General features: G+C 46.6%; 1 protein-coding gene and 1 long non-coding RNA gene across 3 annotated transcripts in view; one reads left to right on the top strand and one right to left on the bottom strand.

Annotated features, from left to right (window-relative positions):
• LOC149326051 (serine/threonine-protein kinase Nek7-like) overlaps positions 1-14,474 on the top strand; it is a 116,087-nt gene extending 101,613 nt beyond the window's left edge. The window contains exon 8 of the mRNA XM_089562923.1: positions 14,327-14,474. Coding sequence (XP_089419049.1) covers positions 14,327-14,380 — 54 coding nt within the window. The 3' untranslated portion in view covers positions 14,381-14,474. The remainder of the gene's footprint in view (positions 1-14,326) is intronic.
• LOC149326052 (uncharacterized) lies at positions 836-12,648 on the bottom strand. 2 transcript variants are annotated; one of them, XR_016286167.1, is made up of 4 exons: positions 12,090-12,648; positions 9,983-10,309; positions 7,190-7,275; positions 836-7,110 (listed from the first exon to the last, which is right to left on the bottom strand). It is a non-coding gene; the product is annotated as an uncharacterized LOC149326052 (long non-coding RNA). The 2 variants fall into 2 exon arrangements; XR_016286168.1 differs by lacking the exon at positions 7,190-7,275 and having other exon boundaries at positions 12,090-12,642.
• Positions 14,475-15,975: the final 1,501 nt, after the last annotated feature.

Below are 15,975 nucleotides of genomic sequence, written 5' to 3'. Positions count from 1 at the left end.
AGATTAGTCTTTCCCAAGTACAAGTTGTATTTAATGTCAGAGTCCAAAGAAGGGCAGCTTTCCAAAGCCACAGCTGGGCTTGTACGGCGTAATTAAGCAACATTAACATCCTTTAGAATCAACGTGTTTGTACTATGATTACACAATGGACACAGTATTTATTAAGGCAAACAATGGCAGCGTATATATGCCTGCAAATGTTTAAATCAAGAATAGTATCTGCTAGCTTATTAAAAATATATCATTTATAAAATAACCGTCCAACTTCTCAGAAGTACCAAATCTGTGGAGAAATACAAATTGCAGATTGCCAATATGCCTAGGAAAATACATTTTGGCTGTCAAGAAAGGATTAGGAGCACTTTATTATTACGCGAGGATTGTGGAAAGATGGGTCGGGTCACACCCAATAGTGCAAAACATGAACCCTTGGTAAAGATGCGAAGTTGTGGCGCCTATGCACTCATATGCTGTGCATAATGGGCTGCCTTGCATTACCATAACCTGTCCAGGTAGACTGCCACAAGTCAATAAAAATCTCCAATATATACAACCGCAGTTTTCAGTTAGGTACACATTTTATTTGCGACATTCTTAATCTAGCTGGCAGGCTATCGCCAGCCCGAGGTGAATGTGACGTGCAGGATGAAACGGGTGCCATATGTGGATACTGGAGTAAATGTGATGTGATGAGCCTTGGGAGCATTCCTCTTCACATGGCACCAGGCAGTCTTGCGGCCACATAATACGGCTGGCAGTGCTTCATTCTGTAACCTGTAATACTGCAGTTACTTGCATCATGGATGCAGTTTCTTGTGGGAAAAAATTAGAATGGTAAGTTTGGTGCATTTATTACATGGTGTGATCAGTTGAACTTTCCCCAGATTTTGATGATTGATGTAGGGAGAGAGAGAGAAAAACTTTATCATGGCAAGTGTGTTTAGACCCCCCTTGGGTCCCTGGACCACCGCACGGTCCCACTCTACGTCGTAACGTTCATGCGGTGTTTGTCCATGACGTCGGCACCCCGAAGCACCGCAGCAAGCTGCGATGGCGGGTCCGGAGACGAGAGCACGACCTCCCAGTCCTCCCAACTTGATAACGCGGGCTGTCCCTGCGGGGGAGGATCAGCAGGGCAGCCGAAAAGGATGTGGGAGAGTGTGGCGTGATGTAGGGAAAGCATTTATTATGCAAATGCATCCATTATTTAAGTAAATATGGTGTACAAGAACCTGGAATGGAAACAGAAATCAGCATCTGCAGGATTGAAACAAATTCGTAACAACTTTGCCGCAGCACCATACCCATGACTGCCAAACCACATTTTAGCCCCTAGCCTTTCACTCTACACTGTCCTTAATCTGTTCATTCCCAATGGGCCAGACATGAGGCCGTATGGCACTCGGGTATCCGTATCTGCCTATATGGACATGCCACGTTGTCTACTATACAGCTTTTTAAACACTTGTAGCAACAGTGTCAGTTTTCTCAGAAGCATGGAACTTTGTTACGATTAGTTTTATGACACACCCAGCACATTAACAGGCATTCTAGCCAAATTATAATTTCGTTGCAGTTGGGCTTTGAAGCATTTTTCATTAATGAGTAAAAAGGAAATGACATTAACTGGGCACTATATGTTTCATCTAAGCTGCCTTGTATTGAAGAAGCGTAGCTTGTTGGGCCAGTTGGTGCATGGTAAGTAGAACACCAGCGAAAAGGACGCATTCACAAGGAGGAGAAGCGTTGTCCTGTGCACTTCTCCTCTTTGTGAATGCGTCCTTTTCGCTGGTGTTCTGCATATCTAAGCTGCCTTCTCGACAAATAGGGGCATTTTAGAATTTCTAGGCAACAAAGTTGGCACAGTGTTCCCATCACACAACAGAAGGCTCATTGCTTGGAAGGCTGGTTGAGAGACACTGTGTAAGAGCCAAGCAAGTTCATTTATGAAGTGCTTTATCATGTGAGGGAAGGCTATTCACGGCTGTTTCTATCATGGCAAAATAAGTTCGTGTCACAAATTGCACCTGCAATGTTCTGAAAAATGAGTAATACTGTTTTTCTGTTGCAGCAGTATTCTCTTTGCAAAATAAGATGAATAGTAGTTTTGCGCTGCAGCTTTCAGTGTGCAAGATGACAGCTACGGCTTAGCCTTTTGTCAAGAATACTTTTTTCTCATATGCATTGCAGAACTGTAGAACCACATATTGTCAACTGTCCTAAAAGGCAAGGTGTGTTGCTGGGCGAGTTGGTTGGGGTACATCTTGAGAAAAACAGCGCTTGCAGACAAAGGACCAGAACGAGAAGGACACACAACTGCGCTGTTTTTTTTTCTTTGTGTCCTTCTTGTTCTGGTCCTTTGTCTGCAAGCGCTGTTTTTCTCAAGATGTCCTAAAAGGGCGGTGCACTGTGACAGCACGACGCAACAAAGAGGAATGCAGCATGGAGCGACACTTCATACTAATTTTATTGAAGAGCGCATGCCTCTCTCAGTGCATCACATGCAGACAAAATGAAATCAAGCAAGGATGACGAAGAAATAAAATTATAGTGAATGCAAGGCAGGTATGAACAAGAAAATGAGTGCACTAATTTCCCAAAGATGAAAAATGTTTGCCAATTGTCAGAAGTTCTCTGTTGAGCAGTGCCAGAGAGGGCGTACTCACACAAGCAGATTCTGAGTAGGGAATGAGGGGCCTGAAATATCTCAATTTCTTAATTGTCGTGTTTAACATTTGGGAGTGACACATGGGCTATGAGGGACACCATAATGGAGGTCTCTGGATTAATTTACACCACCTAGGGCCCTTTAAAGGCCTACTTGACCGAAATTTTTCAAACCGTAAAAAGGTTGTTTTTTCATAGTACACCCCCGTATTATGCTACCCACAAAACATTACGCTCCAGTTTCAAGCAGTTACGGTGAAAAAGGCACGCAAAAATCGGAGTTTTCAATACCGAAACTGGAAAAACGGGCGCCATTGCCGCCCGCCGGAAGTGACGCATGTTTGAGACTACTCCGGACGGGTTCGGAGCGTCTGCTCGTTGCGGCTCGAGCAAAGCGCTGGTAGCGGTAGCGCGTGCAGCACTTTGTGCGATAAATACTGGTTATATGTGAAAACCCACATCTTGAAACGGATGAAACGCCCTAGAAAAAGTTTTAAACGTGTTTTATTTGCTGTAGTAGACTAGAAAAGTCCTGGCTCAACCTCAGTGAAGATGATCGCGCCGCAATGCTTGTGAGCGCTGTTTGCCTGGCAGTATTCGATTACAGCTTGTGCAAAGTTCGGATATAGCGGAGAAAGGAAGCATATTCAAATGGAGGCCAAGTAGAAGTGTTTGTATAATAAAGTCGGCTTTTCTGAGCGGGCACACGCGTGCCAACAGCACATGTGCGCTCTGCTGTGCGTGCAATATGGTTTTTGTTGTCTTGATAAAAAAAAATGACCTGCCTTCTCCTTTTCCTTCTCATTTTTCTCCCCCGTCGAAAGGTATTCCTGCCTGTGCACAGAAATTTGGAACAGGTGCTGTGAACGCCAGTTAAATCAATAAAAACAGATGGATGTGTAAAAAGAGAGCTGAAGAGAATTAAGTGCTGCGTTAAGCGAAAGAATATGCCAGAAGCAAAATTTGTGTTGCAAAATAAATATATATTTTTCTCTTCGAGGACCGTGGCATCAGTGCGGTGCCGATGGTGGGCTGGTTTATCTTTGCGCGCCTCGGTCGGGCAAGCCACTGCGCGTTGCGAAATACGTGTCGATTCAAATGAACAAAAACTTATGCGTTGCGTTCATTACAGTATTTACCTAGAACCACTTAAAAGCCCGTGTACTGCAGGGACGGAAAGGTTTTTCTAATCTTTTCAAACCACACAGCTGGGCAGAACGACGTGGTTACCGAACCCCAGTCGACCGTATACGCGTGCACCGCGCAAATTACCGTAAGTGTCTCTAACCAAACATATAAATTTGATACTTATATGTTATGGATCACCAACTAGCCCGCACCCTTACCCTACTAAATAAAATCAAAATTCTTTGAAAAGATTATCATTCAAATAACATGCGTGCAGTTCTCTGGGGTCTTGGAGACGCGTCTCGAATGGTAACGCTGAAGCTTCCTGTAATCGATCTAAAGTGTGATGGCGTGAGGCAGTAAGAAAGTCGACGTTTTCAGTAACGCTTGTGTGGCCTTCCAGGATTCTCAGGCTGACCTGCAAATCTTCGAGGCAGCAGATACACTCGGCGCACGACGGCATTATTGCGCATTGGGCAGAGCTGTACCTGCAATAAACGGGTGTGCATATGTTGATTCCTTTTCAGACGAACCAGACCTCTCCTTAGACCTCTGCCTGGTGTAAATAACGTGCCGTCAAAAGGGCGTTGCTCGATGAGCAAAGCCGTCCACTTTAACTTCTGGACCGGCTTAGCTAGCTTGTGACAAGCGGTTCCCCCCTCCTCTTTATTCTCCCGATTAGAGACGCCTCGAAGCCTTCGGTTCGTGGCATGCTTTGCCGATCGGGCCAGAAAGACGTAGGTGCTCTGATGCATGATGTAGACCGGGACAGGTCTATTGACAAAGCCCAACCCACAAAAGGGGTTAGCGCGAGGCAGAAGCGTCAGTCACCCACCATTATCTTTTTTGAAGAAGAGAGGGGAATTCGCGTTAAAACCTGAGCTCCAGACAGCTGACAGCAGCTTTCGAGATCGGGGGTGAAGGGCAGTGGACGAGAGGTATACATGGTACTTTCCGCATTCCTCGTATTCCCTTCCGCGGCCATGCACTTCGTCTACATGATGCCAGCAGTTTATTTTTCTCGGATACCATCGAGCTTCGCGGTGAAAACAGCCAGAAACGCGCCAGAAGAAGAGCTTACAAGGCGCGCGCACTCACTTCAGAACGCCTGAAACTGGCGAGCCGGCGATGCCGGTGTCTCAAATGTGCGTCATTTCCGGTCAGGTTTGTTAGTTGTTCAGCACACCGCTAGGGGTCTGCGTCGTCTGCTACAGAGGTTTTTAAACGCTTCTAACTGAAATTCTAGACACTTCACAGCCCTAATATTAAATATAAATATTGATAATAACATGCACACTATATCGAGGGCAAAATTAGCCGAAGTAAAGTTTCGGTCAAGTAGGCCTTTAATGCACGCTGACTTTGCACAGCACATGGCCATCTTTGTATTTTGCCTCCACTGAAATGTGGAGGCACCACAGCCTTCAATCAAACCCACAGCCTTCGGGTAAGCAGTATAAGAATGCCAGAGCCACTGAGGCGCCGTGGCGGGATGAGTTCTCCATTCCTAGGAGGAAAGTTTCGGGAAAAAGGAATGACTAGAAAAGAAATACCTAGTGTACCCTCAATGGTGCTGCTTGATATGGGATGTGATGGCGCACCTTTCTCATGACGATGTGGGCTTCAAGAAAATTAGCAAATGGCATTCCTCTTCCCTGCTGTGTCTTGAGCTTGCTATGCTAAAGCACTTTGTCAGAATAGCCCGCCAACTAGCTCATAACATAATTCGTACTCATCGTCAACTGCATCGACTTCAAAAAAAAGATTGAGGCCATCCTTATGTATCCTGTAATCTTTATGTATCCTGTAATCTTTATGTATCCTGTAATCTTTATGTATCCTGATCTTTATGTACTCTGTAATCTTTATATAATCTGCATGTAATCCGCCCATCCCTCATGTAATGCCCCACAACCGGGGCCTTTGAGGTAATAAATAAATAAATAAATAAATAAATAATCCCTCACCTGAAATCTGCCAGCTTCAGCTGGCAGGGCCTACAAACGCCAGCACAGTCGGATGCTACTTTCTGGCTGCTCTGCATCTGGCACGAGTGTAGCTCCATTATAGTAACAGCATGCATGTGCTTGCACATGCGTTGCATGGTCAACACGTACATGTGTACATGTTGTGGCAAGCCTCGCACTGCTCACAATGAAGCTCGCAGCCACTGCACGATTTGCTAGTTCTTTCCACTGTGTGCTTGAAGTTCACCAAACTTTGTGACTTTACATGCCACTGGCCATCTCCCACTCTCTCAGTACTGGACTTAGAAAGCTCAATCCCCACTTTATGCTTCCTAAATAGGGCAGATTTGCGGTGGTCTGCTCCTCCTTTGACACCTGTTGTAAAGTTTTTCCGATGTGAAATTGAAGAGTACTTTGATTAATGTATCCAATCACCCATTTACCTTGCCACCAAAGTGAGAGTACTTCAGTGCCTTGACTCCAAGTGATTATTTGTTGTTAATCCAATGTACTGCCGATAGCAGTAAGCCCACTGACATGCCCTCTTTGCGTATGTTTTCTCAAAATTTCTGACGAAGCCAAAGGCAATTAAGCTGATGCTCTTTGGAGTGGATACCAAGAAGTGCAGGAAGCAACTGTTGAGACTCAGTCTCATCTGTCCACTTCATCAGAGTGTGCAGCATGTCCCTTGTTGTACTCCTGCAGTCCTTGTTTGTGACTGTATTCAGGTGCGTGCTCCAGTTGTGTAGCACCTGCCAGCTGCAAAGCAGTCGACTCCTCAAGGGACCCATCACCTGCTCCCATGCACTGCCATAAACAGGGGCATCATCAGACATAAATGCCTGACATGGTATTGTGTTTTTTTCTTTGATGGCCTCGAAAAACCTCACCACAGTGCCCGTGTTCACCCTTTTTGAAATCAAGTAGGCACACGGGATACCAAAGGCATCTTGAGAAATTGTGAGCAGGGTTGTCAGTTGGAGTTAGTACTTATTTATGCCATGGGTGGAGTCAGTGCACAGTTTCGCTGCCCCCAATTCATAAAGGAGCTCTCGTTGTGGGAACGTCATTAATGCTCGCTCAAAGTCACCATCATGACTGTTGGGGTCACCCTTCTTCCTGTAATACAACAGTGGCGACTCATTTTCTGCCCTCCTTTCTTCGACCCATAATTAAACACTCTTAAAATTGTCTGCATCTCTCTGCTCTGTTTTGCCAATCCTAAACTTATCTGCAATGTTACGGAGGTCCTTAGTGGTCACAAGTTGCATCCGTGGGCTTGATCCACTTGTACCTGCTCGGATGTTGTGCACAATGGTTTTTTCTGGCACTCCTTCTGCTAACCGGCCTGAAAATGGTACAGAAAAAAACTGTTAACATCTCTGGTGGTTCATCTGCCTACAGCCATGTAATAAAGTGACAAATACTTCTGGTCGGATTCCTTCGTCTTCCACTTTGTTCCTTTTCACAGGTGACACACAGTTCATCTTACTTTCATTTCACTTTTGTGGCACTGCAAAGCACACAACAAAATGGTTGTTTCAAAGCCAGATGGGCTTTATTTTTATGAGCTTGAGTGTTTAAACTTGCATACTGCAATGCAAAACAGGGAAGTTATATACAGCGTGTTATAAATGCGGAATATAACAGCACTGAAAATGTGGACAAGAAAAGAATAAGGACATGTGCTTCTCATCCTGTCCCATTTCATTCTGCATATTCAAAAAATGCACCGATTCGCCTGACAGCAACCTTTAAAGGAGTAGACACACCAAATTTTTGAACGCGAACTTTGTTTCTTTGGACTTGTGCACAAGACAATAGTGTGCACGAGTCACAATGTAGAATTCACTTACGCCAGGTGAATAATTTCTAAGTGAATATTTTTCTCATGCTGTTTCAGTTTCAACACCTGAATGACTGCTGCTAAGTCAGAGACAATTGGAGGGCATGCCAGTCATACATAAACTGAAATATAAATGCTGCTTGTTCATTTTTTTTTTTTTGCTATTTCAACTCTTGTGCAGGCTTGTGTTTTATGTTAGTGGTTTTTGAGGAAAGGAAATGGTGCAGTAACTGCCTCAACCATGCCATGAAGGAAAGAAGGAGTGAAAGAAGCAAGAGAGAAAGAGGTGCTGTAGTGGAGGGCTCCGTAATAATTTCGACCGCCTGGGGATCTTTGGGCACTGACACTGCGCAGCACGTGGGCACCTCTTGCCTCCATCGAAACTCAGCTGCCGCAGCCGGGTTCTAACCCGGGTACTCCAGCTTAGTAGCTGAACACTCAAACCACAGCCGTTCCTGCGAGCGTTACTGATGAAGTGCCAAAACAGCCAAATAATTCTAATTAATGAAAGTTCACTGCAGACGATCTGTCTTATGAGAAAAAACATGGCCTTTATACAACCATTAGACTGGTGGCGTTGCTTTGATCAGCAACAAAATGCCTACGCTTTTGACAGGCAGCCAAAAAAAGAGGCTAGCATCGAGTGCAACTGTCAGTCATTCAAGACACGTTTCATAGAGCTCAAGCCGACTTCTTACGGATGAAGTTCAACGTCAGCCGATTGAGCGACAGACCTAGGATAGTCAATGAAACCAGCAGAAAAACAAAAGAACAGACATTGGAGTAGTTCAGTGCTAAACGACATTCCTAATTATGTTCAGTTCGAAAGACTGGACCCCTTCCACAAAGCATCTCTAAACTAAACGGCATGAAGTTCGTACAGACTGTGCTGTGCATGCAATGTGCCGTGGATCAATTGTTTTTCACCCTTCGATGCGACCAAGTAGGCTCAAGTGAATTGCACTACAGTCAGATACAACTCGAGAACGAAGTGGCAGATGGCCCTTAAAGGGTCAGTCTACTCACCGAGATGAGTGTATAAATAATGGCATATTCTGGTAGTTGGCACCCTATAACATCAATAGCGAGGGGTCTGCGCCCGGTTTAGGCAGGAATTTATATTTTATTTCGGCGTTAAAAGTCGCGTAAAAAAGCATGGTGGCGACCCCAAACGTTCATTTTGTTCAAGAAAGTGGTAGTCTTTTTTTTGTAGAAGCATAAGTGAATATACTACGTACCATTTGTATGCCCCAATGTCAGAGAAACGTACGTTTTGTTCTAGTAAACTGTAGAAGGCGTGCCGCTCGCTTTTTCTGTGAATCACATGAATATTTATAGTTACACGTACGCAAAACGCAGGCACATTCCAAATTTTACTTCAGCGTATGCTAGCAGAGACGCAAAAATAAACTCAGCCTATAGTGGCGCCATCTGGTCGTCAGGACGGGAACCATTGCTGTAAACAAACCGACTGTCCACTTAAGCCTAGGAGCGGCAGAATCGTCACTCTAATTATTAAAATAAAGCAAATTTATCTCTTATATGTTTTCTTCTAGGCGAGGTGAGACGAAGCGAAAGACAGGCGCCCCATTTATGGCCAGTGAACGCACTGAAAAAGGCAGCAAAAACGAGAATTCAGTCCGAAGCGAGAGGTCCGGCTTCGACAGGCGCCGCCATGTTTGTCGCCGCGCGGAGGAAATCCAGATGGTTGCCAGATGAGACTACCATCTCATACAGATGTGTTCCCACATTAATAAATTATATTTTAAAATGTTCTACTGCACTCCTTGGCACCACAGCTGGCTAAACGGTAATTTGAGTAAAGAGCTATCGGTTGCCGCAAAGAAAATATGGTCGATAAAATTCAGTAGACTGACCCTTTAAAGAAGACCCCCCCAGTCAATGGCGTCAGCTGATTTTCATCAGTTAACCCAATTAAAGCCATAACTAATCCCCTTTCATCTGCCACCCTCCTGCAGTGCTACCCCCTAGGATTAACCATGACATCATGAGAATCGGTCGACGCCATTGGATGGCAGGCTTCCTTTGAGGGGCATTGGCCACTGGGTTCTTAAGCTGTGCCCTACTATAACTTCTTCCGCCCCCTCGTTTTGTGGGACATGCCTTCTCCCACTTTACAATAGGCATTTTCGTGTTGTCCCACCTCTTTTGTGCCGTAGATGCATCGCAGAATAAAAATCATTGAAATGATCACTCGAGTTAATGAGCAATATCTTCCCCCTAAAATACATTTCTATTGCACTTTCGTCTCCCATTTATGAAAGGTTGGTGGAGTGTAGCTTCTAAACGTTTTCACATTCTGGTACAGTCAACACAGCATGCACAAATGCTTTGTACAAGAGGAGTGGCTAACCTGCAAGCCCTCTGGCATCATCCTGGGACAGCCTTTGGTGGCAGGCCTCATTGAAGTGTCCGTAGTGTTTCTTTTGAAACACTACATATACCTTGCCCTCTTTCTCCATGACCTCTAGAGTAGCAAAGCAGTGTTTGCTGATTTTGCAGCTTCCTTGCCCCTTTTCCTGCCTTTGGCGCTGTTCTATAGGAAGCTCTTCGTACGAGCCGGAATGGTGGCAGTGCAGGTAGCGTTTAAAAACCCTTGGTGCACATTCCTTCTTTCCTGTAGAAGCTATAAAATGGCAGCAAGTTTTGCTTTCTTCTCCGTCTTTCCAGGCGCAAAATCCTGAAACGGAAAGATTGTAAACATAACTAAGCACTCCACATAGTATTAGTTAATTATTAGTGTGAAAGCACAATTCCGAACGGTAAACCCCGAGCAAGATCCTGCGATGTGTATGTGGGTTTGTGCCAAGAGCATAGCAACGGCGACATAGCAACCACAGCCTCACAGCAGCATTGCAACATAGTTATGACACGATGCCAACATATGATGTTAAGTCCATGACCACTCATGACTAAAAAGAAATTTTAAAAAATTGAGGCGTGAACAAAGGTGGGCTCCATTTTGATAAAAACGTGTACACAATGATAGCACATGAATAACGGCATAAGGCATCCTTAGAAAGCCAACAGTAAAGTAACAAGACAAGGCAATGTTCATGAAATTCTGCTTTTGCACGTTTATAACATTTCGGCAAAACTTCTCTGTCAATTTTTTGTGTATCACACTACTTTCATTTTTTGAAAAGCAAGGCCAAATTAAAGTTTGTACTTTTTACATACACTAATGAAAAATGCATGTGCTATGGAGTGGGCACATATGCAGTACTCGCACTACTACTGGCGCTCTGCCTCTGCCAAGTGCGCATGACAATCACAGATTTAGCTTCACATTTTTAGCCTTTTGCCTGCAGTGCAGAACTGCATTTCCCAGCTTTTTTATTGTTAAAAATTTATCAGTCATTCGCTTACTGGTTTTTCCTGCTATAGTGCATGGGGAACAATTTTTGGAGAAAATTATTAAGTTCAGGTTAAGTTATTACACGGACTGTTACATGGAAGTATTTCAATTTTACTACACCCTGCAAAAACTCATTCCTGCACAGCAACCTTTTACATGGCCCTGTCCTTTGACCACACATTCAGGTCAGCGCTGTTGACTTCTAAAGGCAGAACAATGCTGGGCATTCTTCCTACACACTTCTGCATGTTGCGATTGCCATGGCTTCAGCGCTGCTAAGCCAGTGCATGCCGCGACAATGTTGTGTGTCCTGTCGAGACATTGCAGATGCCTGCAACAAAGCATAAGCAAGGCCTGTAGCAGCGAGTCTGCTGCAAGGACCAGTTTTTTTCCTGCAGTGGCCACTTTAAATATGAAAGAGAGTGCACTGCTTGTCACTTTGCTTATGGAGGAGCTAGGACACCAAAAAAAAAATTCTGCAGACACACATAAGACTGCTTACCAGCGAGAATGCCAAAGCATTAAAGTGCACAGTCATTCTATGTTGCAGAATGACGAGTCATGAGTGCAAGGCATGACTACGCAACTTTGTACAAACTCTGCACACCTTATGTTACTAGTAAAGTGCTGAGTCATGCTACACTTCAGAATGATTAGGAGTCAAAACTATGACTACCTAAACTTTGTACAAACTATACACCTTACATTACAAATAAGTGCAAAATGACTATGACAAGTCATGGCTTTCAAAGGTTATAGTACGTTACGTTTCACATTTCACTCGAATGCCCGCAAAGGCTACCTCTGCAGATCTGTCGCACTAGACCAAGCCCATTGAAATCTTCATGGTTCCTTTAAAAAACGTGCATGTCATCGCTAAGTTTTTGTGCACAAAACCACGTGCAAGTTTCCCCAGGTGAGTGTAAGCCCGTAAATAAAAAAAAAAAGAACGCGCTTTGTGTTTACAAACTTAAAATGCGCGCACTCGAAAAGTCAATAAACTGCAACTTTTCAATCGGTAATCTAAGCGCGCGACTGCATCCCGCTTTGGCCCTTTATTGCTTTAATCACAGCGTGCGTGCATGCAGACTTCGTTTCTTACCTTTATTAGAGTCGAAGACTAGATTCTCCACCTCTTCCTCGAAGTCGTGGTGCCGTCGCAGGTCACGAAGGGCGACAAAATGCTTCGGACGTAAGTCGCACAAGAACGGCCGTGCCTTACTACATGTTGTTGTTGTGACTGAGAGAAGGATGCATGGGCCTGCCTACTGGCTGGAGCCGAGCCACCACCGCTGCCGCGTGCAGATAGAGGAGAGATCAGAGGAAAGAGAACAAGAAAAGACGCGTCGCAGCAACAACCGCGTCCTTCCCCACGAATATCCTTGATGGGTGTTTTTAAATTACTAGTATTGAAGAACGCCTTGTCGCAAACCGCTGAAGCAACGCCATCGCACGTGTCCGTCTCCATGCTCAAGGCAAAAAAATAAAAAAAAACAAGCGAGCAAGAAATGCACCTTGGGATACCTTGGGATATTGAGCAAGGATTTTCAAGAAGAGTTGAGATTTTCCCTGTCGGTTGAAGCGCAGTGTTCCCCAAAAGTCCCCACAGAGTGACGTAGAGTAGAGCAGTGACGTCTGTTCTCGGTTGGCCAATCGCAACGAGGATCACCTTCCTCTGAATACGCCCTCCGTGTCAAGAGAGCAACCTCAGGGTTGGGCACCGCGCTCCTCTCTATGACGCGTACTCTCGCTGCGGCCGCCGTTAGCGCCTCATTTCGTTCCTCATCCAATGCGGCCGCCACGGCTTGGTCGAAATTGCTCGGTTTGCGCGAGAGCACGAACCGGCGCACGGGGTCTTGCAGACCAGCCACAAACAAAGCGGTCATTTCCTCTTTAAGTAGATCCTCCGCGTATTTCTTCTTTAGCTGGTCTTCCTCCTCCCTACTCAGCGTATCGCGCGCTAGGCGCTGAAGCCGCGACGAAAACGTTCGCACGTCCTCCCCTACCATCTGTCCGGCGTCACGGAACCTCTGTACCCGCACATGACGTGGTTCAGTGTCGAAATGCTCGAACGCGAGCTTCTTAAATTCCGCAAATGATTTTGTGGATTTTACTTTTTCGTCTCGCCAAGCAAAATCATGAGCAGCTCCTGCCATCTTACACCTCGCCATTCCCAGCATTTGAGCATCGGACCATCCCCCCATTTTCCCAATCTCTTCTAGCATGGAAAAGAAATCGCAGATTGGAACCCCTGTCTTATCCCCCGTAAACGTCGGAATGACGCTTCCTAATGCCAGCATGCTTGCTCCGAGCGACGGCTGTGGAGTGGGAGCTCCGTCAGTTACAGACATTTTTTCCGCTCCAGCCCTCCGGTGCCTCAAGCCTCTCAAATGGGGGTCAAAGTCCCACAATCAGTCCCGTGATTCCCCTTTCATTACAATTTTGAAGTCATGAATGTCGCAGCATTCAGAGGACATTTGCTTTTGAGACCCCACTTCTGACACCAGTGTGACGACCCCACATAATGCGCAGGTCCACACGGGACGGAGAGGCAAGAAGACAGCGTATGGCTCAGTTTAAACAAAATGATGTAATCAATAATTATACATTGTACATCAGAGGCTGGGGTGTCCGAGCTTACGTGGCGACGCCGTCATGGGGACGATGGAGGGGCTCCGGAGTTGCGATCCGTCGGTTGCTGGCAGAAGCTGCGCGCCGTCCGGCTTCGGCGCTGAAGAACCCTTTTTCGTGTCCGATCTCGTCCTCAGCGTGCGTTTCGTCCGCACTCGCCAGCTATATCTGCTCCGCCGGCCACGCCCGATCTCCTGTCTTCCCGGCTGGATTGTTTCTTTCTTCCTCCTTTCCACGGCGGCGCCGCGGCACCCCCGACCTCCCTCGTTGGAATGTCGTTTGTCTCCCGCCGGCAGCTTTCTTCTCTTGTCGGGTTGTCAGCCTCTCCTGTGTCCTTGTACGGCCAGGCAGCCTAATTGGGCTGGCTTTCCCTCCCGCCGGCGCCTTTGTACCATTGTACCCCTTCAGTGGCTTGCCGCCGCTGGGGGCTCCGTCTAGGCGGCGCCGCCGAACGCGGACCGTATAAGGGGAGACAAGGGAGTAGGACGGTTGAGCACAGAGGAGATTCCGCCGAAGATATGGGCCCTGGTAGCTCACGCACGGAACGTCACAGCCTTATTCTTATTGAGGTGTTTGTTAAAGTGCATTGTCTGTTATACTTGCAGCATTAAACACTTCTATTAATTGGTTCCAATGTTTTTACTTGGACTGCTGCATTGTGCCATTTATTTCACGTGACTGATGTTTGCCGCATTCTTTTTATTTCAGAAATCCTGTGGGTGGGAAGATTACGGATGTGTGTCCCAAGCTTGCCACCTTTGAAGAGTCACATTTAAGAAATTTTCCGAATATAACCCGTTGCTCTGCTGATGTATCATCAACCACAATAAAATATGCGTGCTATGCATCAAATTGTTTTTGGTTTTATTGCATCGCGCGGAATGAAAAAAGCACGCATGCACCATATATGCGAATATTCGAGAAAGATCCGCCAATGGACGTACTCAACTGGACGTCCGTCGACGGGCGAACCGTGTACCTTTGGCCACCTTTCGGACGGCCGACGGACGTCTACCGGCTGTTTGCGGATGTTCAGCGGACGTACAGAACATCCCAAACAGACCTCTGTCGGCCGTCCGAAGGATATCGATGGTTGCGTGGGTGGATGACACGCTGGATAGAAGGCGACAGCGATGGCGTTGGGGCGGGTTGGCAGGTAACCAGCGATAACTGACGAGTGACCTCCTCCCGCACAAACTGCTTGAGGTGCTGAAGAAGTGTCGGCTGATCGTCCGACACCCCGACCCAACCTACCCAGCCCGCTGTCATCTGTTCCGGTGCCGTCCGTCAGCGCGACCCGACGATCTTCAGCAACACGAACGATACCGACGTAGAAGAGTGGCTGGCCTCCTACGAACGCATGAGTGCTTACTGTAACGAGTTAGTGGACCGAGCAATGCCGAGAGGCGGACCGGCTCGGCGGTCGCCGTCAACGGCTAGGCTCGAAGAAACGGACGATGATGCACGCGCTCCACTGCGCAACGAAGAACTGCTCCTAGAGCTGTGTCCTTTTTATTACCTTGCTGCCTCGCAAGTTCTGTCCCGTTGGCACCGGGTGGCGCCACAACACAAACATGAAAACGAAACTGTAACAGTCCTCCCCCATTAGTTTGTTCAAGAAGAGTTTTATGGAGAGTAGCGCTGCACTGGCTTGCGGCTTCTCATGCTTCTTCGCAACTGAGGCGTGCTGCACGCTGACTTGGGAGAGTTCATAGCAGTCTCTTCTGTACCACCAGTCACGTTCACAGTTGTCTCTTCTGTGCCACTAGTAGCACTCACGGTGAGGTCAGAGTCCACAGAAACAGACAAGCTGGTGTCACACTCAGTTGATAGGTGGCTGGAAACGCCCTGTGTTCCGGTAGGTCCAGACCTCCATAGTTCAGTGGTTGACTCAACGATTTCTTCGACTTGAGGACGTAGATGGTCGCCGTGCCTATGCCAGAGAGTACCGTCACCGAGACAGACTGTAGCTGCTGACTGACCTGTGGTGCTCGTGACACGTGCGGGTACCCACGGTGGTCCTCGACGAAAGTTCTTTGCGAGTACGTTGTCTCCCACATTCGGCAATGGAGAAGAACGACACCCTTTATCGGCCTGTAGTTTCTGCTTCAACTGTCTCAGCAGCACTGAAGTGTGTAGATTTGGGCGAAGAACATCCAAAGGTGTCTTGAACATCCTTCCCATGAGGATTTCACACGGTGCTCTGCCTGTGACTTCATGTGGCGTGGTTCTGTAATGAAATAAGAACCACGAAATCTGGGTTTGGAAAGATCCAGATCCACTCTTCTTGATCTTGTTCTTGACAGTCTGTATGACGCGCTCTGCCGCACCATTCGAAGCTGGATGGTAGGGAGGCA

The sequence above is a fragment of the Amblyomma mixtum genome, chromosome 10 (genome assembly GCF_055824585.1).
Source record: "Amblyomma mixtum isolate Tamu chromosome 10, ASM5582458v1, whole genome shotgun sequence".
In the NCBI taxonomy this organism is placed as follows: domain Eukaryota; kingdom Metazoa; phylum Arthropoda; class Arachnida; order Ixodida; family Ixodidae; genus Amblyomma; species Amblyomma mixtum.
The sequence above is the reverse complement of the archived record's forward strand: the minus strand, read 5'-3'. Positions and strand labels throughout refer to the sequence as shown.